At 45.8% G+C, this 17,017-nt stretch overlaps 1 protein-coding gene across 2 annotated transcripts in view; it reads left to right on the top strand.

The window, feature by feature from the left end:
* Positions 1–1,764: 1,764 nt before the first annotated feature.
* EDC4 (enhancer of mRNA decapping 4) overlaps positions 1,765–17,017 on the top strand; it is a 30,955-nt gene continuing 15,702 nt past the window's right edge. For both annotated transcript variants that reach the window (XM_031615185.2, XM_031615184.2), the window contains exons 1-14: positions 1,765–1,920; positions 5,129–5,285; positions 6,368–6,479; positions 7,286–7,385; positions 8,798–8,987; positions 9,702–9,849; positions 10,348–10,452; positions 11,701–11,810; positions 12,390–12,473; positions 12,911–13,006; positions 13,833–13,935; positions 14,396–14,576; positions 16,349–16,421; positions 16,817–16,908. In XM_031615185.2, the coding sequence (XP_031471045.1) occupies positions 1,842–1,920; positions 5,129–5,285; positions 6,368–6,479; positions 7,286–7,385; positions 8,798–8,987; positions 9,702–9,849; positions 10,348–10,452; positions 11,701–11,810; positions 12,390–12,473; positions 12,911–13,006; positions 13,833–13,935; positions 14,396–14,576; positions 16,349–16,421; positions 16,817–16,908 (1,630 nt within the window). In that variant the 5' untranslated portion in view covers positions 1,765–1,841. The remainder of the gene's footprint in view (positions 1,921–5,128; positions 5,286–6,367; positions 6,480–7,285; positions 7,386–8,797; positions 8,988–9,701; positions 9,850–10,347; positions 10,453–11,700; positions 11,811–12,389; positions 12,474–12,910; positions 13,007–13,832; positions 13,936–14,395; positions 14,577–16,348; positions 16,422–16,816; positions 16,909–17,017) is intronic.

Raw genomic sequence — 17,017 nt, 5'->3', positions numbered from 1 at the left:
AAACTGAAAGTTTGATGGTTTTCCCAGCAAAGCCTAGTAAAATCAGCATCTTCCTTCTCAGCAGCTCTTAGAAGCTCCCAGCTCAGCTTTTAACATTGCTTGGCAGGTTAGATCTCAGCCATTTTATTTTTCAATGCAGAACCCTCAAACAATTCATAAGGCTGACAATTGTGTAGCCTGCAGTTAATCTTTGTGACGCCTCTTGTGTTAACCCTCAAAGCTAAAGAGCTGGGGCGATACCCACCTCCAGCTCTGAGGTTCCTGGTGGAACCTGTGGAGTGAAGGAATGCCATTCAGAGGGACCCCAACAGGCTTGAAAGGTGGGCCTGGGTGAATCTAATGAGTTTCAACACAGCAAAGTGCAAGGTTTTGCACTTGGGCTTGAGGAATCCCAGGCATCCATACAGACTGAAAGGAGTGGTCCTTGAGAGCAGCCCTGCAGAGAGGGACCTGGGGGTCCTGATGAATGAAAAGCTTAACATGAGCCAGCGGTGTGCTCTTGCAGCTTAGAAAGCAAATGGTATCCTGGGCTCCATTGGAAGAGGAGTAGCCAGCAGGGACAGGGAGGTGATCGTTCCCCTCTGCTCTTGTGAGGTCCCATCTGCAGTACTGTGTCCAGGTCTGGAGCCCTCAGTCAAGAAAGACAGCTGTTGGAGAGGGTCAAGTGGAGAGCCATGAAGATGATCAGGGGACTGAAGCACCTCCCCTATGAAGACAGGTTGAGGGAGCTGGGCTTGTTCAGCCTGGAGATAAGAAGTGTGGTGGGTGGTGGAGGGGGTGACCTCATTGCAGCCTTTCAGTACCTAAAGGGAGCCTACAAACAGGAGGGGAATCAACTCTTTGAAAGGGTAGATAACAGCAGGACCAGGGGAAATGGTTTTAAGTTGAGGGAGGGGAGATTTAGGTTGGATGTCAGGGGGAAGTTCTTTACTATGAGAGTGGTGAGGAGCTGGAACAGCTGCCCAGAGAGGCTGTGGATGCCCCATCCATCCCTGGAGGTGTTCAAGGCCAGGTTGGATGGGGCCCTGGGCAGCCTGGGCTGCTGTGAAATGTGGAGGTTGGTGGCCCTGCATGCAGCAGGGGGTTGGAGCTTCGTGATCCTTGAGGTCCCTTCCAACCCCGGCCATTCTATGATTCTGGTCCATCCCATAGTGCCCTTCAGTTTGTATCCGGCTCTGAAGTCCTGGCTGGATGCGCTGTTTCAGTTCTAATGTTCCTTACGCCACCAGAGCTGGCTGATAGCATTACAGCGTGGTTGGCTGTCGTGTCTCTGTCCCCCTGGAGGTGGCGGCATTTCCCTGCTGGAAGAATTCAATAAATTGATCCTTCCTGCATCCGAGACGGCACGTGAGCAGCATCACAGCTCCTTTACCTGCAAACCTCGCTAAGCCATTCGACCAACATTTCCCAGGGCTTCACTAAGGCTGGAAAACACGTCTCAGATCCCCACCCCCCACCGTACCCGCTGCCCACGTCCCTCAGTGCCGCATCCCCGCGGCTCTGGGACACCTCCATGGACGGGGACTCCCCACCTCCACGGGCAGCTGTGCCTCTGCCTCACGGCTCTGTAGGAGAAGCAATCGCTCCTAACGCCGAACCTGCGCTCGGCGTGAGGCTGGAGCGGAACATACCGCACAGATCTGGCCGCGGAGCCGTTCTACCCCCACAGAAGCTGCCCGGCCGGGGCGGTGCCGATGTTCGCCCCGCCCTCACCGCGCCCGGAACCCTTTGACCCGGGGGAAGTTTCCTTTCGGAGCACCTCCAGCAGCGGACCGGAGGCGGAAGCGTGGGCGGCGAGTTGGGACGGTGCGGCGGGGCGGGCGGGAAGCGGGCCGGGCCCTATGGCCTCCTCCAACAGCATCGACATCGAGGACGCCACGCAGCACCTGCGGGACATCCTCAAGCTGGACCGGCCGGGAGGTGAGCGGCGGCGCGGGGCCCGGCTGTGGGCTCGGCCCGGGCGGGGTGAGCGCGGCCCGAGGCCCCGCGGGTGGGGCTCCGCTCGGCCCGTGTTCTCGTAGCGCGGGGTTGGGTTGGAGGTACGGAGCTGAAGTAGGCAGTGCTGCGCCTCAGTGCTGTGCTGAGAGCTGGGCCCAAAGCTGCGAGAAAGACGGGGAGGCTCTGGAGCGTGTCCAGGGAAGTGAGAGGAGCTGTGAGGGGTTTGAGTGCAGTCCTGTGGGGGCGGCTGAGGGAATGGGGTGGGGCAGTGCGGAGAAGAGCTGGTGGAGCTGCAGCCCTGGCAGGAGGTCGTGGGGACGGGTTCAGCCTCTGCTCCTGGGCAACAGCGATAGGGGGACTGATGGCATCACGGTGAGGTTCAGGTTGGGTGTTGGGGTTAACTTGTTTTGTGAGGCAGTGGCACAGCTGCCCAGGGAGGTGGGGGAGTCCCCATCCCTGGAGGTGTCCCAGAGTTGTGGGGATGTGGCACTGAGGGACGTGGGCAGTGGGCACGGTGGGGCTGGGAATCTGAGAGGTCTTTTTCAACCTTGACGATCCTGTGACTGAGCTCCAGAGCAGCCACTGCTCACGCTGCCTTTGTGCAGCCACAAGGCCCAGAGGTTGGTGTGGGGTTGTGTGGGGTGAGGTGGGACTGTGATAGAGCAAATCTACAGAAAGACAGCTTCATAGAACAGCTGGGTTGGGAGGGACCTGAAAGCTTCCCATAGCCCAGGTGTCCAAAGCCCCATCCACAGCCCTGAGCATCACCAGCAATGGAGCACCCACAGTAGCAGCAGTGCCAGGGTCTCACCTCTCTCTGAGTAAATAATTTCTTCCTAACATCTAACCTACATCTTCCCTCCTTTAGTTTGAAGCCATTCATTCTCCCTTGTCCTGCAACTGTCAGACTATGTAAGAAGTCACTTCTATCTTTTTTTATGAATTCCTTTTAAGTACATGAAGGATGCGTTGAAGTCTCCCCAGAGCCTTCTCCAGTATGAGCAAGCCCAGCTTCCTTTGCCTTTCTTCATAGGAGAGGTGCTCCAGCCCTGTGAGGGTCTTCATGGTCTCTGCTCCTGCTCCAGCAGCTCCACATCCTTCTTGAGCTGTGCTGGGGGCCCCAGGCTTGGACACAGTACTCCACATGGGACCTCATGAGGGCAGAGCAGAGGGGGACAATCTCCCCTCTTATCCAGTTTCATTATTAGCTGTAGAAAGTTTCTAATTGTTTGAAGTTTCTCTTGTTTCTGGAACACGTAGGTGATAAAAGATTGTAATTTTTATACTATAAGAAAATATTTTTTTCCTTTCCAGAAGCTCTCTGCTGCAAAAGGAGAACTCAGTGTGGTGATGAGGAACTCTAATTTCACGAGCGATCAAAAATCGCTACCACTTCCTCTACTTCCACTTTCTGGTTCTCTTTAAGTTTCACTTACATATTTTGATGTCATGTGTAGCATAGTTGCTTTCCAAGGCTATTACCACAATGAAGTTTTGCCTTGCTAGCTACAGGCAGCTCTGAGCAGTCTCTTCTGACACAGATTTCTCCCAATTTTGGTGTTGACATTTGTTTTTGTTCACAAAGCTGCTGAACCCCGAGTCTCTTCTCTTTTCTTGTGCCTTCAAGCTTGTGCTGGCCGGGCTCCCACTAGGGCAGGGCAAGGGGCTAAGCACATTCCCCAGCTTCAGTGTCCCACTGTGGTGCCCATCAGCCTCTGGGGAGCGTTTCCTTCCCTTTCCCCAGAGCTGATGTCACCGCTCTGCTGTCCTTAAACACTGACGTGAGCTGTTCCTGTTGCTGCAAACAGAGCAAAACATGTATCATCTTTCTGTGTTGGCCTGGATGCCTTTCCGTAGTGATTACTTTCTTGCTTTTGGCTGCAAAGGATAAATTGCAGCTGATGGAAGCACCTACCAATGTGCTGTAACAGTCCTCATCTGCAACAGGAAGTGCAGCATGGGTGTGCTGGCTGGTTACAGGGCTGTGTTCTGAGATCTCATGCTGAGCAGCTTGCTGCTGTCCTATTCACAGGGCAGGTAAACTGAGGTGTTGTGCCCAGGCATCTCAGTGCTGGCATGCTCTGGAACTGGCATGGGCTTGCTGTGTCCATAGCATAGTTGTTGATTTATTGACCTTGTTCTTCATCAGCAGGTAAGTTTTAAATATTCTTCTAGCAAGTGAGTAATAGTTGCAGTTATAGCTGTAGGCATCAGTTCTCGTGCTGATGCATTAATGCCATTCAGGCTGTTTGGCAATAGGAAGCTTGATTTGCTTTCCAGGGAGCCACCTCCTGCCCCTGGTTTAGGTGTGTTACGTGTGGCAGCAGCAGTGGGGCTCAGCTGCTGTCTCACAGGAGCTTTGCAGCACTCGTTACCTGGCAACAGGACGTGGGATTTCAGTCTTTCAGCATGAATGTTTCCAAGACAGGTAGCTTTGACTTCTTTGCATGTAGGCACTGGTGAAGTGAGCTTGCTCACCTGTGGGGATGGTCAGCTAATCAGGGGACATGGAGGCCACCAGGCAACTTGCCCTTGGCCAAAGGTATGTAGGGAGGACATGTGCACCACTCAAAGCAGAGTTGAAGCTCTGAATAAGTGGTTGCTTTGCCCTAAACTTGAGTGCTGTGAGCTTCCATGTGCTGAGTAAACCGAGGGACAGCTGTGGGAACCCCATAGGCACAGCTGCATGGTTTTGTGGCTCAGTTGCTTGAACAGCTCTGGTCTTTGAGGTCACATCTTAGAGAATGGTTTGGAAAGCATTATTTCCAGCCAACCCCAAGTATGTGCTGCTGTATGTACTTCTGGATTGCAGAGATCTCTGAAGAGTGAGAGTGCACTGGAGTTTGAAATAAAGAACCTTTTGGCATGGAATGTAAATATGAGATTCAGTAAATCTGAATTGTTGTCTTTCTGATCCAAGAATGTTACCTCCTTGAACCTCATAAACTCCTCATTCCCATTTGTTGGTCTCTCTGGTCTGCTGGGATTCCTCATGTAAGACAAGCACTGTGACTTCAGCCTTTTATATAAGTTCCTTAGATGGGAGGTTCTTCCTTTTCCCAGCCAACTCAATATATTCTACCTGATAGATCAGTAGAATCTGACCAAAAACATGTGGAAGGAGTGTATTTCATGCAGCACTATTTCTTTTAGATGGATTTTGTGCATGGTTGGTTGTGTTTTTTCCTAGGTTCAGTGAATGAGAACCAGAGACCGTCAAGTTCCTATAATGGAGACCTGAATGGGCTGCTGGTGCCTGATCCCCTCGTGGCTGGAGATGGACCTTCGCTGGCAAAACCAGTGCACCGCAGCATTTCTCTGGGAGCTGTGCAGGAGAAGCAAGTCATGTAAGTGTTGAAGAAAGGCTGAGAGTGGATAAGAAGCAGTTAAAAATGACTGGTGGTGGGCCTGGGTGAGCATGCTGGGAATCTGAGTGAGTTTTACATTGAGCTCAGCTGACAGCTGTGAGTCGGTGCTGCTGGTCAGAGCTCTGGGGGTGTTGATGCACTGAGCCTGACTGCTGTGCTGTGCAGGAACTGAAGAACATCAGCAGGGCTGTTAAGAAAGTAGAGCAAAACTGGTTGCATGACTGACACTTGAATCAGGATGGAGGTAAATTAGCAAGGCTGCAGGGAAAGCTAGCATCTACATTTGCATGTAGAACTCCAGCTGGACTCTTGCAGGGACCTGTGTTACCTGAGAGGTAACTTAAGCCAGTTTGCAGTAAGGACTGTGCACTTGTCAAAGTGCTTTTCTCTCTCCATTATTTAAAATAGAAAAGCTACTCCTTGAGCTAGATGTCTGCCCAGCTTTGCTGAGCTCTGCATTTGCATTGGTGTATTTTGGACAGCATACATGCTTCTACTGCTTACATGTAAACTAAAATGTGTGTGGAACAGTGTAGATTTGCTCTTTGTCACGGGAGTAAATGCAAATCTAGAACTGCTGCCATATATCAGTCTAGTGTAAAGTTTTGCTTCATGCAATGACTCTTCCTAACATCAGAAATCATGGGAATATCTTTTATTTGGGTTTTCTCTTTGTAGTTTTGAGGGAAGGTTTTCTGAGACCCATGAGCAGCATGCTCTGCTGATGCAGTTCAACTCGTTGGCTTTGCTCTGTTTGCATCTTGTGTTGGACAGTAGTCAAGGCTGTTCTAACCAAATATAGGTCTGTGCTCAAGTCAAATAGGCTAATGGTCTGTGAGAAGCTGAACAAACCAAGTGTTTGTCTCTTCTCAAACTGACATACAGAGCAGGGAGACTTAAATGAAAGCTGTTTCTCTTTTCAGTCGTTCAGGTCAATCCTCTTAGATGCACAGATGCTCCTTCTGTGTTGCTGTTAACATTGTGAACAACAAATATGTGACCTCTGTGCTCTTCCTGTAGAGTCCAGTCTGATTTTTTTTGCACTTTGCTTTTCTTAAAAGCTGCCTTTCTGGTGACGACAGCTCCACTTGCATAGTTATATCAGCAAAGGATGTGGAAATAGTGGCCAGCAGTGATTCCAGCATCACCAGTAAGGCCAGAGGGAGTAACAAGGTAAGGGGCATGAGGGAGCATGATTCTGTCTTTTCTTTTCAGTCACATCAGCTCAGTACTTTGATATTTTAAACAGAAATGCCTATCTTCTTTCCTATGTTGTGGGAGTTTGTCAGGGAGCTTAGCAAGGGGAAAAGAACTAGAGCAGTATCTTGTGATTGATTGCTACTGTTAATCTAGAGTCTGGCCAAGTTGCCTTCTCATTCTCAGGAGGGATTCCATGATCTAAGCTGGGCTTTCCTGGGAAAGTGCCCTTCTTCTCTGAACAGATTTATTTTGATGATTGTTTCTGTGCTGGAAGTTCTTTTCTACAGAGGGAGGTTTGTTCTTGGCAGCTCCCCAGTCTTGCAGAGGGTTCCATCCAGCAGGTCAGGGCTGCAGAAGAACACTGAGATATTGCTCAAATAAAACCAGAATTCTGTTTCCTGGAAAAAGCAAGTGCCAATGCAGCAAATAGTTTTTATATTTCAAAAGCGTCTCCAAGAACTGGAAACCAGATGCAGTGCCAATAGGGAGATAAAGGCCTCTTGACTGTAGCTGAAGGGTATGCACTTGTTCTGCAGTATGACAAATTTGGTGAGTTGCATTCCCTCTTGCAATGGAAGCAAATATTCATCAGCCTTCATTACTTTGAATGTTCACGACTTTAATACTTGGTATTCAATATGCAATTTTTCTTAGCAACTGCTACTTCAAAGTTTGTTGTTAAGCATTAGAGGTCTTTCCAAGAGGAAATTGTGTTTAGCAGATTTGTTCCAGGAAAGGTTTATTCTAGACTCTTCTCATATTTTTTTTTTCTTGAGCAGGTGAAAATACAGCCTGTTGCTAGATATGACTGGGAGCAGAAGTACTATTATGGCAATCTGATAGCTGTTTCAAACTCTTACCTGGCTTATGCCATTAGAGGTGAGGTACCTTCTTGTTTTTGCTGTTTTGCTCTGTGTATATTTACAATAGGCAAAGTTTGCATCAAAAGAAAGTAACAATAAGTGAAATGCTTTTTCAGTGCCTGACCAGTGTGGTGCAACAGGAGTAAGAGTAAAACTTGGAGGTGCAGGGGAGGAAAGAGATGGTGGTGTGGGAGAGTTTGCACTGAGAAGGAAAAGTTTTCTGAGGCTATGTAGAAATAGGTTTCACTGGACAGTATGTAGATGTTCACAATATTCATCTAAAGAAATGTTTCTGTAGCAAACAAACTTCTCTGCACAGAAACAGCCCTGTGGTAATTTGAGTAGATGTTTGTGATGGATTTGCTTGCATAAATTTAGAATTGAGCTTAAGGCTAAATTTAGAGGAGGCAAAGAGCAATGCAAAGGCAGCATGTTTTGTAGGAGAAAAAAGCAGAACAATGCAGATACAGTTTGTGAAATAGTCTTTCTGGAACAAATGAGCACTTACATCTACAAAGTCTTTTTGCTCTCATGGAACCACATAGTGTTTGGGGCTCTTTGGTCTCTTTCTTCTTAGTTATAGCCCCCATCCATTTGTCTGGCCTTTTACAAAACCTACTACTCCACTTTTGTGGTTTTTTCTCCCAGCTGAGGTTATCCTGTAGCAACTGTTTTTAGGATGCCTTACCCTTTTTTGAAGTGTTAAAACTTGCGTGCAGTAGTGTGTTGGGCAGCTAGGTAGAATTGGAAACAACGTGGTCCCCATAAGACTGCCTGCATTATAACAACATTTATCTGAAATGGGGAAGCTGAAAATTTTGGCCAGAATATGCATGTATTAAAGCATGCTTTTTTCAGTGCCTTTTCCAGGTGAATGATTATGCTTTTTGCAGTCTCCTTATTGAAGATGCATTTGAGCTACCTCTCTCTCAGTGACTCCTTTTGTCCAGTTAGTAAAAATGAAGTTGCAATTAAAGTTAATTTGCTTTCAATGGGGGTCGATCTGGAAGATCTGGTGGCTTTGTAATCACCTTGGGATAAAAATTCAGGCATTGCATTAAATGAAAACATCTTTCTAGAGAAAAAACGTGCTGAAAGTTGTGAGAAATGAACTTCTGTTGATTATCTCTTAGGTAGAGAAACTTAGGACTTGTGCTCAAGAAACACTGCAGAAGATATGGGGAATTAAGCTGCCCCTTGCAAGGCAGGGGAAATGCTTCTTGATGCTTCTGTTTCCTTCTTCTGCACCAAAACTGAAAAATGCAGGATATTTTTGCATCCTGAGTCTTCAGGGGGTTTGATAATGTGATGTCCACAGGTTGCAGATTGAGAGCAGCTGATGGCAGGATGAGTGCTGGGAATGACAAACAGAGAGGCAGGGGAACTGCACGGATACATAGTGACTTTTCCCCTCTGTCTTTTCTGCAGCTGCCAGCAATGGCTCTGCTATGGTGCGAGTGTTGAGCGTCAGCACTGCGGAGCGGACCTTGCTGAAGGGATTCACGGGTGGTGTGGCAGACCTGGCTTTTGCTCATCTCAACTCCAACCAGCTGGCATGCCTGGATGAGGCTGGCAACCTCTTCGTCTGGCGCCTGGCCATGGAGAAAGACAAAATCCAGTATCTTGTCAAAACAAGCTTCATCTTGGTGGTAGGGTAATGGTTAGATGTGAATGCAAGCTCAGAATTGCAGCACCTGCTGTGGCCATCTAGTCCAACACCCCTGCAATGAACAGGGACACCACAGCTCGATCAGGTTGCCCAGAGTCAGGTCCAACCTGGTCTTGAAAGTCTTCAGGGATGGGGCATCCACCACCTCTCTGGGCAACCTGTGCCAGTATTCACCAGGATATGATGTGTTAGGTTGCAGCTTCTTCATTTTAATTATATCCACTCATTCCAACTGGAGCAAGGGTGGTTGTGATCACTTAAGATCTGATGTGTGTGGATGGATGAGAGCACTCAGCCTGGCTGAGAGAGCCTTTTCTGGCTCTCTGTGGTATCATTGTTGCTGCAGTGGCGGCTGAAATAACTTAATCTGTCCATCAGCAGAATGGATAACACATTCAGATGGGGGTATGTGCTTTTTTGCTTATTCTGCTCCTGTCTGCAGCCTGCAAGAGAAAATTAACAGAATCTATTAGCTTTTGTAAGCTTAACTTCTTCTACAGTGAAGAAAAGCCGGTTTGCCTTGCTATTTCTTTTTTAAAGTACAGTCATTTTAATTGATTTATTTAAATAGCAATGATCCAAAAAACGTGAGGTTTAGTACTACCTACCAGAGGCCCAAATCTGAAAAGCCAGAAAGCTGTGTTTCTTAACTGTGGTGATCAGAGAGGAGATCTTGGTGAACATCAAACGACCTGACGGTACCCCTCTGAACACCTCTCGAAGAATCATCTGGTGTCCTTTCATCCCAGATGATAATGAAGAGAATAGTGAAGAGGGAAGTCAAACGTTGGCATTGCTGCACGAGGACAGGGTAAGGAAATGTTGCTTTTGAAGATTATCTTGTGTTGTTATGAGAGGGGAAGAATCTAATGGAGGAAAGAGCCCATATAAATGGTTAGAGATGTCAAGGCTTCTGTAGTCATCTGTGCTGGGGATCCTCCCTTAATGAGATGCACGATTCCTCTCTTCTGAGGTGAGGTTGTGCTGATCTTTGAGGGGCTCGGAAGGAAGGAAGGAAAGTGCAAGTCTTCCTCAGCATCAAATACTGAGCACCACTAGGAACGATGTGGAGGGTCAGGGGCATCATTTCCTTGTTCAGGCTAGGCCAATAGGCAGGGGGGAGAGGTTTGGTGAGCAGTAACTGTAACTGCCATGAGCAGTGCCAGGAAAGCATCTAATGGCCAAGGTGGAGGTGGGAAGGGTTGTGTCATATAGTTCCATGGGGCTGATGTGTTGGGTAAAGATGTAAGAAATTCTCGACAGTGTGAGACCAATACTTGTGGAAGTAAACCTGTATGTTATTTTCCAGGCAGAGGTCTGGGATTTGGACATTATCCGCTCAAACAACAGATCCTGGCCAGTGGAAGTGCCTAACATCAAAGAAGGCTTCATTGTAGTGAAAGGCCACAGCACGGTATGACTACGCTTCATTTTCTTTACCTCTGTCACATAGGTGATTGCTACAGAGCATTTAGGCTCTCTTTGAGTTTTACTGTGTCTGGAGCTGGAGTTCCTTAGGGCAGTTTGCTGTAGAAAAGTTCCTTGTCCATCCACCCAATCACCCACAGCCTTCTGGTTACGTGATTAAGTGTACACGTAATTGCTGAGTGACCTTTGTTTCACGAGTCAAGGTGCATTTATAGTCATTTTTAGGGGGCCTACAGAGGGGAGGGGAATCAACTCTTTGAAAGGGCAGATAACAGCAGGATGAGGGGAAATGGTTGTAAGTTGAGGGAGGGGAGATTTAGGTTGGACGTCAGAGGGAAATTCTTTAGAGAGAGAATGGTGAGGTGCTGGAACAGCTGCCCAGAGAGGTTCTGGATGCCCCATCCCTGGAAGTGTTCAAGGCCAGATTGGATGGGGCCTTGGGCAGTCTGGTCTAGTATTAAATGTGGAGGTTGGTGGCTCTGCATGCAGCAGGGGGTTGGAGCTTCATGATCCTTGAAGTCCCTTCCAACCCTGGCCATTCTGTGATTCTGTGATTTGCTTTGAAAGTGGCGTTTGAAAAACTCACCTGTATTTCCAAGGGCCTGTTTGACATCCTGGGCTGTATTTCAACTATTTTCTTGGATATCACAGTAAATGGAAAACCTAATAGTGGTATTTGTTGCTGGATGAGAAGGGAAAAACTAAGCCCAACATCTTCTTTATTCTTTTATGACTATTCCCTCTAATGACTATAGCTGTTATCTGTTACGACAGTGGACCAGGGCTACAGCTGAGCATCCAGGAGGTGAAATTTTAAATATGAAAGGTACAACTGGAAAGAATCCCATTTCACTTCCTGAAAGGGAAAATGACAAATTAGTTATATCACCCAGATAAAACTAAGTAATTCATGCTTGTGAAAAGCCAGAAAATCCCAAAACAAAATGAGCTCTGTTCATAACATGACTGATGGTGGAAACAGTAGCAGAATAATCCGTATAATCCATGGTACTTAACTTGCTGTTTGGAAAAGTAGATTATTAATTATTACTTACTTATTATAAACAAAAAGTCAGTTTTTCTTTGAAGTGTTGTGTAGGGAAGTTAGAAATCGCTCTGATCTCTGGCTCTGTCAGCATGTTTATCACATTCCTGTTTGAAAAGAGCATTCTTTCTCCCTGAAGAGCTATAAAATTACTTTTCTTAATCATTTTTTTTTCTCTTTTTGGTTTAGTACCTGAGTGAGGGAGCACTTTCTCCGGATGGAACTGTATTGGCCACAGCAAGTCATGATGGTTTTGTCAAATTCTGGCAGATCTATATTGAGGGGCAAGATGAGCCAAGGTAACTGGAGAACTAGAAAATAAAGGAACTTAGAGCAGAGCTGCTTTTTCTCTGAGAATTTTCTTGTTACAGGATTATATGGGATGATCATTCTCAGGACACAATAAAATACAGCATGAATGTTTGTAAGGTGATGTGATAGTGAATAGTGATGTTGTGTCACTGGATATCACCACGTATCGTGGTTTGGTGTCATAGGAAAAAGTAAAAAGCTGTATGTGAAATGCTGAATTCTGTGCTTTGCACAGGCTGTGCTCATAGTCAACCTGTTACTCTCTTTTTTGCAATGCAGAAGGCTGCTCTGGGCTATTCATCTCAGTGTTGACTTCTTTTATATATTGTGTCCTTGTAAAGATAAGCCATAGAGGAACACATGTGTTCTTTGGTTGTTCTGGTCACTAACAATGGCTGCAGTCTCTTATTTTATGTAACAATCTAAACAGCTACAAGTTGGTAACACTTAGTGCCTGCTGACTAGATGCTCCCTTTGGACAGAGGTTAACATGTTCAGGGCCTACACTTTACCATCTTCATTTACCTTTCCATGTATGCTTGATGTTTTCTCTGATTCTTTCCTAGATGTCTTCATGAGTGGAAACCACATGATGGGAGACCTCTTTCCTGTCTGCTCTTCTGTGACAACCACAAAAAACAAGATCCAGAGTAAGGCCCCAGTCCTTTATTTTGCATATCAAAATTCAGTAACATCTTCTAATACTGGCATTGAGGTATTCCTTGTAGTTGTGATTTACTGTAGGACTTTAGCTTTGTGACTGGAGCAAGTCCTCTCTTCTTCATACTACATTTTCTAGTGGTGGAGAAATAGAGAGTGGACAGAGCAAAGCCTAAAGTTACCTTAATTTTTGTCTTCCATGGAAGCAAGGACAGATCTAAATCAGTGAGTCCTTTCAGGTTTGTAGTATGGCCAGTTTTGCCTGTCCTATACTGGTTTCCAAGGTAGATTAGAAACAGAGATTTTCTGGGAACTTTCCTCTTGGGCAAAGCCATCTGTGTGCTGCTTGTAATGATATTTCAGTTAAATATCCTGCTGCAAGGGACCAGAGGTTCTTTAAGAGAACTTAACTGTATTGTGCCTGCAGGGTTCCCTTCTGGAGGTTTCTCATCACAGGAGCAGATCAGAACAGAGAACTGAAGATGTGGTGCACTGTGTCTTGGACCTGCCTGCAGACCGTCCGGTAGGCATTCGTATGCTGACTCCCCTGGAGGGTTGGCTTTACTTTGAGTCATTACATCCTAACAGAGCTCTCAACTTCCAGCTCTCCTTACTTTGCAGAGATGATCTTTGATTTTAGTGGAGTGTGCTCTAGCCTCAGTTAGAACCTTTTTCTTGTCTGATGTGACATATCTGTTGCAAGCTATCAGGGCTGTGGTAGATTATCAGGCTTTGGTATGGCTGCAGAGGAGGTCGATCCTTTTACAGACATTCATATTACTGAGATCCTTGCTTTGGTCTGTAAAGTGTAGTTTTGATTTGATTTGCTGAGCCATATAGGTCCAGAAGTTCAAATGCTGCTGCAGGCCTTCCCTTTGCTCAGCTTGAGCTGTTCCTTGATTTGACTTTTTTTGCTAGTAGATTGTGGCTTCTGTGATCACATGCACATGTAAGGCTGCTTCTGAATTCTCTTAGAATGAGGAGAATGTGATTTACAGCTGAGTGCTACTTTTTCCCATCTCATCCAAATGCCTGTGCATTTGTGGATGTTCTTAAACCTCTATCTGTTGTCCTCCCATGAATGTAGCATAAGTTACCTAAGGACATAGTGTCATCTTCCATTTAAATGTTTGAAATTCATAACTTGATGCTATTCTATGATCCTCTTGCTGTCCTCTTAGTTGATGTCAGCACTGACTTTTAGCAGTGATGCTTCTGTTTTAGGGGGTAGTTGCACTATAATGTGACCGTAAACTCCTTAAGATTCATTTTAACCAAAGCACAGTAGTTGTGGTTATATTAATATACCTTGTTTTCTGTGCCCTTTCCTGTTTTGTTTGTGGCTCTAGATTTTCTCCTGACATCTTCAGCTCCATGAGTATTCTTCCTAGCCTGAAAGTCTGCCTGGATCTCTCTGCTGAATATCTGATACTGAGCGATGTGCAGAGAAAAGTAGGTGTTTCATTTTATTGCTGGCTGTGTGGGTAATGGTGGCAGTAGAAATGTTCTGTATGACTGTTTCTGCTGCTTGGGTCAAGGCTTTGCATGTTAATAACTGAAAATGCACAGAGGTTGGCCTCAGCTATTTCAGTATAAGATAACAGATGGTGACAATTCAGCTGATTAATCCGGAGGAGCCTTAAGGATTATTTCTTACTACAAAGTAAAGTTCTTATTTGGAGGAACTTGTCTGGTACAACAGGATTGAGTTCCTGATCAACTCTAACTCAGATAAGAACGTGCTTATTGTGGTTGCCTCGCATGGGTGTACTCTTACAGATGTAAACATCCCAGGCCTTTTTCCTTGTGTTATTCCCATGCTTCCAAATGTAGGTTCTAGGCTTTACGTCCACATGAGCACACACACGCTGTGTCTGAAAGCCCAGTGACATACTGTTTTTGCTTTTACTAGGTCTTGTATGTGATGGAGCTGATGCAGAACCAAGATGAGGGCAAAGCCTATTTCAGTTCCATCTCAGAGTTTCTCCTAACCCATCCAGTCCTAAGCTTTGGGATCCAGGCAGTGAGCCGCTGCCGGTTAAGGCATACTGAAGTGCTTCCAGCAGAAGAGGAAAATGACAACTTGAGTATAGGTAGGTGACAAAGAGGGAGTTTGGCTGCTCTGAGATCAGGTTGTCTGTCCTACTCATTCTGGCTTGCTCTCTTCTTTTACTCTGTATGAAAGGTGTGTTGTACAGCTAGAGTATTTCTGAGAAGTACCATACAGATGGTTGCAGTGGACCTCTGGAGGTCTGCAGTCCAACCTGCTGCTTGAGGCTTTGTCAGCTCTGACTTTACCCAGTTCTTTATGGAAGGCTTTGAAACATGACATTTCTGTCCGTGCTCTGGTGCCCTATCCTAGGGCTGCACCTCTTCAAAAGAAACTCAAGCTGGGAATCCCAACCTACAGATTGTAGCCATTGCCTCTTAATGCACAACAATGCCACTAGTGATGTTTCTGTTCTATCAAATCATTACAGGGCTTGAGTGCAAGTGATGCTTTCATTAAGCTACCAGGTGAGCTGCTCAGTATCAGGGCAGTGTTGCTTTTGCAGTTGTATGGTTTCCTTGTCCCCAACAGAACACAGGGAAAACGCCCTCTGTCATTGTAGGGCCATGACTCTCTCCAGCACAATTCCATACAGGCTCACAGCAGCAAAAGAATTTCTGAAAGAACCATCAGGATATATTTCTGCAACTGCCTGTCTTGGTAAACTCTGTGTAACTAAACATCAGAGGTGTGAGCACGTGGTCTTAGAACCAATTGGTTGCTTCTGAATTGTACTGCCTGAGCTGTTTTGGGATATGAGGACAATATACACTCTGAGTTGATGGTGAAATTCTTCTCCATCATGTATGGAAAGCATTCTCCCGAGCTACAAAGCTTTTCACAACAGAAATGAACAAGAAACTGTCTTTTTGAGGAGAAGCTTCTGAGAGAGATACAAGATGTAGTAACAGCCAGAAGAATATAATACCTATGATAGTGAGTCCTTTGGAGAATTGTTCCTTGCAAGTATTCCTTGATTGCTGCCTCTCTTTGGCTGTTAGTTTGCTCCTGACCTTCTACTTTTTATCAGTAAAACCTGAAAAGATGCTTTGAATAACATCATATTTCATATTAGAGGGATTTCTGAGCTATCAGTACAATATACTTGCCTATGCCTATTCTACATAATTTTAGTTGATTAATGTTGTCAGTATTAGCAGCATGTTACTCTACAGGAGAAAAAATGACTGATACTTCTAGCAAGTCAGGAGTAGAAGGGGTGAAGCTTCAGGTCCCCCTGTTAGTGCTTAGATAGTCAGGACAAATTGCATAGGAATGCCTAATTTAGCTTTTATTATGGGGAATTATTCCTTCTACTTGACGTTCATTCTTAGCAAGGAGAATGATTCATGTCTTGTCTGCTCATTATTGGTACTAGCTGGTGGGAGGTTTTTGCAGAGCTTCTCATAGCTGCAGTTACTCAAAGCCAGAAGGATGGGTCATGACCTAGTCTGAACTTCAGTGGGATAGCATGTCTCTTAAAATACATCCAAGCAGTCATGTCAACAGCCAGAACAAATTCTTGGTAGCTGCAGACCTCATCTTTTCTGACTCTACCTAGTGGAATATACTTCTTACTTCCCTCAGGCTTATCTGACTTGATCAGAGCAAATGTGATTGTTCTCACTTTAGAAAGTAAAAGGAACGAAAGTAGAAGTGATGTAGGCTACGTTTCCCCTTAACAGAATGAATCTTCCTCTGAAGTGGAGGAGTGATGAAGCTATGCTCTTCTGGTTCTTTGCTCTGATGGGATTTGTAGCAGTTTGTTTGCATTTTCCATCCAACTTCACGTTTTACTTTTGTCTTATTTTGCAGAAGGTGCTCAGGGAGCAGGGGCTGTTGAGTCAGCAGCTGGCGTGCTGATAAAACTCTTCTGTGTGCACACCAAGTGAGTATGTAGAGCAACTGTCATGGACAGCTGTCCATGGTGGTCCTAATCCCACAGTGACTTATAGGAACTGCTGTTTGCTTACCAGTTTCTTTTGCTCCTGAGGAAAGTCTGCTTGAACCCCTTGAAGCATCTAGCTGTGGTGCATTTAGTATGTTCCCACAGGAAACAGCCCAGCATGGTGCTGTGGCTGGGAAACACCTTAGTGTGCTCTGGGTGCCAGAACTGGATGATACAGCTGAATGGGGGTCAGCTTCTGCTTTCATCACAGGCAGAAAATACCAGTGTGTATTCCAAGGGTGTCAGTTTCATTAAGAGAAATATTTTCTAAGGCTTGAACTTTTCTTGATGACTCGTAAACTAATCAGAGATTTTTTTTTTAATATTTTTTTCAGAGCACTACAAGATGTGCAGATTAGATTCCAGCCTCTCCATAGTCCTGATATGGGTGCATCTGTGCCTTCCCATGGCTCTCATGAAGAATTTGGTGAGTGTTTTTGAGAGGGGGCTGGTGGGAAACAGCAAGAGGGTGTTGGTAGGCTTCTGGCAGTTTTGAGTGCCTCTTTATAATAGTGGTGTCACTGCATGAAAGATTC

Source organism: Phasianus colchicus, chromosome 13 (genome assembly GCF_987193195.1).
Source record: "Phasianus colchicus chromosome 13, bPhaCol1.hap1.1, whole genome shotgun sequence".
NCBI lineage: Eukaryota > Metazoa > Chordata > Aves > Galliformes > Phasianidae > Phasianus > Phasianus colchicus.
This window is presented reverse-complemented; position numbering and strand designations above follow the sequence as displayed.